This window comes from Cornus florida, unplaced genomic scaffold (assembly GCF_030987335.1).
Source record: "Cornus florida cultivar Cherokee Brave unplaced genomic scaffold, ASM3098733v1 CherokeeBrave_3.0.0_Hap2_Chr11, whole genome shotgun sequence".
In the NCBI taxonomy this organism is placed as follows: Eukaryota; Viridiplantae; Streptophyta; class Magnoliopsida; order Cornales; family Cornaceae; genus Cornus; species Cornus florida.
In genome coordinates this window covers 61,859,999-61,869,594 of record NW_026775581.1, presented here as the reverse complement: position 1 = coordinate 61,869,594, position 9,596 = coordinate 61,859,999, and the positions used below count along the sequence as shown (strand labels likewise).

At 33.7% G+C, this 9,596-nt stretch overlaps 1 protein-coding gene across 1 annotated transcript; it reads right to left on the bottom strand.

Annotated features, from left to right (window-relative positions):
- Window positions 1-1,596: 1,596 nt before the first annotated feature.
- On the bottom strand, window positions 1,597-7,252 carry LOC132283174 (nucleolar protein 56-like). The gene is made up of 8 exons (XM_059785100.1): window positions 6,907-7,252; window positions 5,550-5,764; window positions 5,276-5,433; window positions 4,837-5,024; window positions 4,502-4,754; window positions 3,996-4,144; window positions 2,653-2,787; window positions 1,597-2,225 (listed from the first exon to the last, which is right to left on the bottom strand). Exons 1-8 carry the CDS (start codon window positions 7,109-7,111, stop codon window positions 1,846-1,848), a joined length of 1,683 nt encoding a protein of 560 aa, XP_059641083.1. The 5' UTR covers window positions 7,112-7,252; the 3' UTR covers window positions 1,597-1,845.
- Between the last annotated feature and the right edge of the window lie 2,344 nt (window positions 7,253-9,596).

Sequence of the window (9,596 nt, the reverse complement as noted above, 5' to 3'; positions counted from 1 at the left end):
AAAGAATGTGGAAGTTCATATTAGTTGTCATTTCTCAACCAGTTGATAGTAAACTTTGTTGATTGAGTTTGAATTCTTTTTTCAATGGCTTGATTGAAAATAATAATAATAAATTTGAACCATCAATTACAAAAGTACTCATTATTTATTTATTATTTTTTTTAACATTCACAAGAAATACATTCATACTCCTCCTCCTCCTCATCATCATCATTATTATTATTATTATTATTATTTATTTATTTAACATTGACAAGAAACTTTTGATACAAAAGAACTTATTTGAGTTATTTCAAGTTTTCAACCATAAGAACTCAATTATAAGAAATTTAATTTAATTTCCGTCCACACATTCTTTGTGAATCCATGACTTTTGTTCTTCTATTTCTATTTTGTTTTGAATCATTCTTCGAATTCTAAGGTCTTCTGCTTGAATCTTTGAATTCTAGGATCTTTTGCTTGAATGTTCCTCCAACATCATATCATCTGAGACAATATACTCCTTGCTTATTCCAACAAAAGTAATTCATTTATTTTGTGTGTGGAATTCTTGAAATTTTATCTGCAATACCCTGCTAATATAAAGGCCAAAAAAAAAAAAAAAAAAAAACCTTCATCCAAGGATTTTTATTTTTTCTAATTAATACTCACACAATTCCGATACGGCCACTGGCACGTTAGTCATCCAAGGATTTTTACTTTTTGAAGAAAATGTGTGAAATCTCATATGTGAAATCTCATAGTACCATAGCCTGTAGCCAAATTCAATGCGTCAATTTAGTACCCCCAAATGCGATATTAAAGACGACTCTCGTGAAGAATGCTGCATTATTATGCTTGCAATATTGAAGACGACTCTCGTGAAGAATGCTGCACTATTATCCTTGATCCGAGATAAAAGCAGTCAGTCTCATAAAAAAGGGCGTGCAGGTAAAAAGTTTAGTGTCCAGAAAGATGTCCATCGGGTGCTCTCACCAGTCACATAAAAATAAGTATTTTATATTAGCATTCCTGTAATGTAAAATTGAGGAATAAGAGCAGCACATTGATAACAGTAGAGTCCTAAAAGTGAAGCATTACAATGCATGTGTAAAATTGAAATCGAATCCAACTAGCAATTTGATAATAACAGGAATTTAATGAACTAAAAACCTCTTGCGATAGTGAGCAACAGCACTTGCTCTATCAATTTTCTTCCACTAAATGAACTTCAATTAAAAAAGAACCAAAACAAAAGCTTTCGAGAATCAATGGTGCCTGAAACAGATATGCGAGAGAAATTGAGAATCAATGGGTATGAAACATAGGTGTCCTAGTAGCAAGTGGTGTTAGAAATAATGATTCACTAAAAAAGTTACAAAAATGATTCAAACTCGCATTATAACTTGAACTGAGACGCAACAAAACTACATAGCATCAACTCTCCAGTTAAAAAAGCATACAAATTTTTTGCAGATTGAAGTGGGCGTTAACATGCAGAAAATTCTTTTCTACAGCTACAACGCCATTGCAAAATTCTTTTGTTCTAAAGGGAACACGTGGATTTTTCCTTTGTTGGGGTTAAAATCATCCATGCTGTAGAATATAAAAGCAAAATGCAAGGCCAAATAAAACATAAATATATTGAAAGCAAATCAAACTACGATGAACGATTAATACTCAACAAAGTTCTTGGAAACCCTAGTTAAATCACAATTCAGCTTGTGAAAAAGGAAAACAGAGGGCTCATATACCTAAGCATACAAATATTAAAATTTTCTGCCTCAACAGGAAAGATAAATTAATATGGAAGCATAAAGCCAGATAAATATATACCTTGACTAAATACTGCACATATTACATATCTTACTCGTCATTTTCGCTTCTCAACTTCTTCTTTTTCTTCTTTTTACCTTCACTAGCAACTGGAACATCCTCTTCGTCTCCATCCTTCTTACTCTTCTTTTTCTTCTTCTTAGTTGACGCTTCCTCTATGTCGTGCCCATTCAAACCATTTGCATTCTCTGCAGCCTGATCCTCCTGTTCAAGCTCCTTTTCTAGTTTTCGTTTCTCTTTTTTCTTCTTTTTGGTTGTAGGTTCCTCAGTGGCGGAACCATTTGTAACAGCAGTAGGTTTGTCTTCTGCCATTGTTTCACCATCTTCTGCAGCTTCAGCTTTGGATTTCTTTTTCTTGCTTTTCTTCACAGAAGGCACAGTTGATGCTTTATCAATATCCATGTCCGTATCTGTGAATGCAATTGCACCAAGGAAATTTAGTGATAATGAACACAAAGTTCCTGTGTCAGATTACATATACTCCCTGGACAACCAGGCAATCAAAATGTCAAATCCCAATCAAGTGGCCAAGGGTTACACACAGCATTATATTATATGAGCACAAAAAAAAAAAAGTGAAAGAATAATAAATATGTTTAGATACTGAATTGAAGACAAAGGTCCAGTTCATTGACTTACTCGATTTTTGCTTTTATTTCATGGACCAATAAAGTAGAACTAAAACATTTAATTCTAGAGAAAGCAGTAGACATGCAACAATGGGGGTTACAAGTAGGAAGACACAATACAGACAAACCACCAGTTCCAAAAAAAAAAAAAAAAAAAAAAACGAAAGATGGGAGAGAGAGAATTGCCACCAATCGATCATTTGCCCACCTTTGTCTTGAACATTTTCAATTGCAGATTTCATCACATCGATGTTTTTACGTGGTGCCACCCCCTTGTCATAAAAGTCGAGCCGTTCCTCAACTTGTTCGCGAAGTTTCTCTCCAAAAGCAGTGGTATTCTTATCTACACTCAGAACATGATGCAACAAGTTAGTCCAACAAACTCTTATAGGCACAAGAGAGACAATAGTAGATGGAGAAAAAATATGGACAACCATGGTGTAATAGACATGCTTGGGTACCAACAGTCTCAAGATGCAGTCAGGGCCAAACATTGTGCCTTGCCTATGCCCAGATGAGGTGCTTTGAAGAAGGCATGAGTCACATGCACCTTTAGTCAAGGCACAGGGCCCCCAAAAGACGGCACCTCTGATAACTATTTTTTTCTTAATATTTGCAGCCAATGTCTCTTATATTTATGACACAATCATTTAACTGTGGCATGCAGTGATTGGAGCCTCTACAACACCTGAGAAATTTTCTGTATGTTTGATCTGAAGAAACAAATGGAAGTTGGTTGCTTATGATCTAAACAACAGAAGGGCTGCAGAGAAGGGGCTGGAACAAACCCTAAAGTTCAAAAAAGGGTAAGGAAAAGTGGCTGTTAGATTGACTCTCTCTAACAAGTCAGAATATCCTCCTCTTTTGCCTTGCTTCTCTATTCAGTCTCTGCCATGTTTTGTTTCTTGTGCTTCTTCACCTTCCAACTGGGTCTTAAACAAGCCAATGATTTAACTGTGGTAAATGGTGATTGAGTGCTTTAGAATGCTATTAGAGGTTTTCTTTTTGGAGACATCCACCTTTAGTCGTTCTTTTATTAAAACCCTAACTTATTAATCTCTTCCATGTCCAATATTATCTCTCTACTTCATTTTATTTGATTATTTGTATGAACAAAGTCCTCTCATCATTATCTACCATAACTTTCTTCTTCTGCTGTTAAAACCCTAACCTGCTACTTTGTCTGTCATGTCTGCGACAGACTATTAATTGATGATATTTTAATATAGTTGAGACTTTTTTTTGAAATTGCCGAATGTAATTAACACAATTTTTAGTTTTTATTGATGCATTCCAATTATTTTCAAACTCAATCAAATTAACTTTTAAGTTTTTATTGATTCATTGTAATGTCAATAATAGGAGTTATTGGTCTTAACATAAGAATTTTCACTCAAAATATAGACCTTATACTTATATGTAATAAACCTGAAAAAACAAGAATCTGGGTCCTAACAGAAGGTACGAGGAACTTGTAATCCTCCACTCATTCATACTTTCCAAGTAAAATATTTGATGACATTTTTTAATTCTTTATTAAAAATGGCTTACCTAAGAAACAGTCGATGCGAGATGCGATAGAGCACTTGTTTGCAAGATAACGAGCCATTCGGCCTTTGTTTCGAGCAGATGCCCGGCCGATAAAAGAAGAATGAAATATAAGTCCATATTTTGGAGTGTTCCCTCGGGTTTTCAATGCCCTGGAATAAGAAAAATGAGAAAGGAAAAAAAAAAAAAAAAAAGTGAGTCATGCTGGTAATACAATGTGAAAGAATACACAGGTCATGTGGTTCAAAAGATGGAAATGTCAATAGCAGCTACTGTAAGTGACAAAAGTCATGTATCTCTCTGAAATATGAGAGGTTCAGCATTAAGCTGGCGGTAGCAGTCACTTCAGCAGTCCATTTTAATGACAAAAACTAAATTTTTTAAAGGAAAAGCATGTGTACAGGTTGTAGAAGAAAAAAACATTTGTATAAAGGTTAACAGCCTGATCTTTGAACAAGAATTTTGCAATTTTAATAAATTAAGAGTATGTAAAGTAATTAGTACAATACCTGAATAGTGCTTTCTCAGCACCAAGGATCTGAAGAGTGGAAGAAGGGCACTTTGCCAGATTTGTTAGACTACCAGCATGAGAAATCAACCGAGCTCCAACTACTTCACCAATCAATGCAGCCAAATTGGGAGCAATATCATTCATCTTTGTGACCAGATAGTCATACAGCTTCTTCCTGTACTCAGAGAGATCCATTACCCTCCGAGCACACTCCTTGACATTAATCAAGTCTATTGGGGATAAATCCTGTCCTGGAGAGAGAAATAAAGACAACATGTAAATGACAAATAAGATAAGGCCACACATTTACAAGATGATTCAAAATTATTCTACCCATGGATGCATTGGCAGCTTCCAAAATTTCCTTCGCTTTATCTTCATCTCCAAGTATGTCAGTCAATCCTGGTATTTTTTCTTCAGATAACTCTGACTTGTTCTCCACATATTTTGCAACTTTGGCATAAATATAGTTGTCACTGACGATCTTCACCAATTCGGGGAAATGCCAAGAATACCACTCTCTGCAGGGAAGTGTCAAAAATAAGAGAATAACTTCAAAAAGGAACAAAACTCAATAAAATAATAATAAAGAAAGGAAAGATGAATCTCATTTTATTATTGAAACTTCAGTCAGCCTTCCCCCACCCAAAATGTGGGAGGGAAAAGGCAAAAGAAAACCTTTCCAAGGACAAGTGAACTACTTCTACATTTTGAAGGCAAAGAGAACGGTGAAAGATTAAGAGAGAGATTGTGCATAGTGCAACCAACAAACCTAACTCTCATGGAGAATGAATTAATATCTTTATCCAGAGTGTCCAGAAGGAAGATTGCCTGAATAACCATATTGTCAACGCGGTTAACATTGAACTTGACCTTTGCCCTGCTGTAACTGTGTCCCAGACCAAGTTGGGCTTTCTCCAGGTCATCAGACTATACAAGTTATAGAGAGAGAGATAAGATATTTATTTGAGAAATTTCAGAAAACATAAGTAGTCTGTAGGCAATAAAAACAAGAGAAGAAAGAGTATATGTAAAGAAATGTAAACCTTCATGTTCTTAATGTATCTATAAAAATGCAAGCGTACACCACGAAGAAGCTCAAGAACAAATTCATTGCTTTGGCAAGGGATCTTAGTCACTTCATAAATATGCGACCCAATCTTAGGCTCTGCTACTCCTAAACTGAACTTGGGCTTCTTACCTTCCTTGACTTTTGGGAGAGAGTTCTCCAAAAAGTTCCTCAGCTCATCAGTCATTTGCCCTAAAACCCAAACAAAACAATTAAGTGCACATCTTATTATAATATGCTCCAAAAAGTTTGATGTCACTCAAACTACACCAAACAAGCCAACAAAACGATAGATATAATTACAGGACCAAACTCTGAACTGAAACATTATATGTACGCTGATGGATTGAGATAATCCCAAGAATTATTGGAGAATCGAAACCTCAATAACAAACTCAAAGAATCTTAAATGTTTCATTGCCTAAAAATTCTTATGCTTTCAGAAAACCAAAAAGAAACAAGACATAAATACAAGTATATTTTCATTCATATCCTTGGCTACAAGAATCACATGGCATAAAGCTCCTCAATGCTGTCCACTAAAGGTCAGAAAGAATCCATGCCAATGAAGCTGTATAAAGCATAAGCAACCAACTAAGAGAAAGCAAAATTATATATATAAAAAGAAATATTGAGAACAAGATATACAAACAACATAAATCATCTAGAAGTATGAAACTCAAAATTTTGTTTCTTATTCTATCTTCTGTAATTAAACAACTGAATAGAGAGAAACTTAAAGAAAAAAAATGACATGTCCGGCAAAAAGTACCAAAATTCAAGTTAAAAATCAGCAAACCAGGTATAATAATAATAATAATAATAATAATAATAACATGGTTATACTAAGCATCAGAACAATAGCAGAAGAAAAGGCAACAAAATCTTCAAATCCATCTTTATGTCGTTTTGCTTCCCAAAAAAAAAAAAACCAAATAGTTGCAAATGAAAACGTCTAACGCTCAAAAATTAAATTTTTTTCCCCACATTTCCTCAGCAACTAAACCAAGAAGAATCACACGAATCATCAGCAAACTTCAAGTATTCACTTACCAATAGTATATCGAAAAAGCATCCAATACTTTCCAATGAAAATTTTTCTTTGGTATTGGCTTAAACAAGCAAGAATAGTACTTAACAACACCTAAACCTATCACAAGCAAATTAGAAAAATAATACACATGTAAAACAAAATTGTCAAGCTACAACAAATCGAACCAGACCAAACCCTAACTGTTCCAATAATGCATGTCCCATTAATATCGAAATTTCAGCAAATAAACAACATTACACATACATACACACATACATAGGAAGTTCTTGCACTTTCTCACCTTCAGAGACAGCGTTGCATTGATTGAGCGCATCGAGAGCGGATTCGAAAGGGTTAAAAGCTATAAACTTCACTACTTGACTGAATCGGCTGAGATCAGCTATGGAGTTGCGAACTGCCTCAGTGTTCTGTCCGATTTCATCGAGACCATGGGCCTCAAACAGGGTATAACCAGACGCTGCTTCATAGAGAATAAACAACGCCATTACAGACTGTATCTGAGAGAACTCGAAGGTACTTTCTCTCCCTCTTTCTCCAATAGATATGTATGTCTCTCTATATGGTTACCGGCGACCCGCGACAGAGAGAAGTGAGCATTTAAGGTTGAAGAATAGGGTTTAGGGTTTCTAGCGTTGGTACGTGGTTATATATACTCGTGTGTATATACATAATAATATAGAGTAGAATACCATAACTACCCCTCTGATTAACTGAAATGATAATATAGAGGATTACCATAATCACCCCTCTGAATAACTAAAATTGTAGAGATTTATCCTTGAATTAAAAAATCACAACCAACCTTGTGACAGAATTGTGTAATTTTGCTAATTTGCTCTCAATTTTAAAATAGTTTTTTTTATTATTTTTTTTTTATCAAGTTTTAAAAGAAAAAAAAAAGTTGTTTAGATATGTTGACATTAACAACATTATTTTTAGGGTTGAATACACTAACCTCACTTAGATTTGGCCTAATTACACTTAGAATGAAAATTTTCAAGAATTAAATGATTTAAATGTTTGTTTCATTTTATTTATTTTAATGGTTATGGAGAGTAGTCATAGACCAAACCCATGGGTCGCATGAACTATTTGGATAGGAGATTAAAAGGATATAAATAATTACCTATGGATTGGTGGTATATATATGTATATATCAGGAGAATATAATAATTATTATCATTAAAATTAATAGTTAGTAATATTAATTATTATAGTATGTATAACTATACATATATATATATAGTTATAAAATATATAGTATATTTATATATATGAAATCACGTATTGACATAGTTGTATATATATATATATATTCCTTTTCTTTTAGTTTTTACCTTTTTAGCAGAAATAGAGTGCATATAGGATTAAGGTTAAAGTGAAGGCCTATATATATTCTTTAAGTCTGTAGAAGAGGGGGCTTAAATATTATTTACGTGATATATATTATTAGAGAGAGAAAGAGGCAGAGAGATAATAGAGAGTTGAGAGAAAACGTGAAAGAGATGAAGAAAGAGATTTGGCCAAAAGAGGAGGTCGAACCCAAGGAGAAGAAAGGAGGGGCTGTGTGTGGGCTAGCATGGAGTAGCACGTAGGTTTGACGGCAACGTAAGTTGTTGGAAAATCAGTGAAGAAAGAGATTTAAGGTTTTCATTCCGAAACCTTGAAGGCAAGTTCTTCTCATACTCTCTCCTTTTTATTTGTGTTTCTATATATACCTAGGAGATTTCAGGATACTTAAATAATATAATTAAACAATTATACATGTTTGAATCGAATTCGAACAGAGGATTTTATAGTTTTGTTCACCTGTTCTTGTTTTGTTTATTTTTTAATTTATGTTGCATGATTTGTTGTTTAAGTTTGATCTTTACATGGTAGGACATCTAAAATAAATTATTATGAGAGTATGAGACTTAGATCGAAGGTTAAAATTCTATCAATGGAGGTTGGATAGAAAAACATAGAAGTTATAGGAAGAAGTAGTCGACTATATTGAATGGCATAGTAGACTACGCATAGTCGACTATATTGAAGGGTATAGTAGACTACGCATATTCGACTATATTGGAGGGCACATTGAAGTAGTAGTCGGCTATGTACAGTAAACTATCTTGAAGGCACAGAAGACTATGTATAGTCGACTACGTTGAGGTTGGTTTTAGCTGTGATTTGGGTTTCTTGGTTATTTTACCCATAATGTGTATTATTCCATTTTAATTGCTTTAAAGGATTTAAATGGACATTAGAAAAATCTCAGAATGCATAATCTACCGTAATACGCTAGAACAATATGAAATTTTAAAATAAATTTGCATATTGTTATTGAATATGGGTGTTTTAAATTACTTACTTTTGTTCTAGCAATTTTCTATGTATGGTTATAAATTTTAATCATGTATCAGCAATATAATATGTTTAGTTAATTATCTGATTTTTATTAAGCATATTATTCGGATTTAATTGATTTATTATTTTAATTATTTCATCAATTATTGAATTGTGTGTATGTGATGCACCAGTATGGGATGGTGACATCTTAGGGACTGATTAACTGATAAAAGTTAAGTCCTACCTATTCGGATTAATAAGGGAACAGATTAACTAGAAAGTTAAGTCTTCCTTATTTTCATGTCAGGCTATAAAATTAATTGGATGACATAATGAATTTTATTTTATGCTTTACACATAATGGATTTTTATACACATATAGATATGAGCCATGATATGAGCTTGAGTCTCAGGATCCATGGTTAAGGATCGTATACTACCTTGGGAAGTATCATTGGTTATAGAAGTGTTGAGAACCCTGGTGGGTTGAGGTATTCATAACCACTACATGTGCGTTTTGCATGTTTCCTTCTATTCAGGTTGAGTCTATCCTATAGTCCAAAGTAACCCTTTAGTGTGTACCTATATACATATATTTATGGACTATTAGTTATTGTTGAGTTAACTAGGATGTATACG

Coding starts and splice junctions, on each gene's coding strand:
- LOC132283174 (XM_059785100.1), bottom strand. CDS start 7,111: ATGGCGTTGTTTATTCTCTATGAAGCAGCGTCTGGTTATACCCTGTTT. Junction 5,765..6,906: donor ATGCAACGCTGTCTCTGAAG/GTGAGAAAGTGC, acceptor TTTGGGTTTTAG/GGCAAATGACTGATGAGCTG. Junction 5,434..5,549: donor GATACATTAAGAACATGAAG/GTTTACATTTCT, acceptor TAACTTGTATAG/TCTGATGACCTGGAGAAAGC.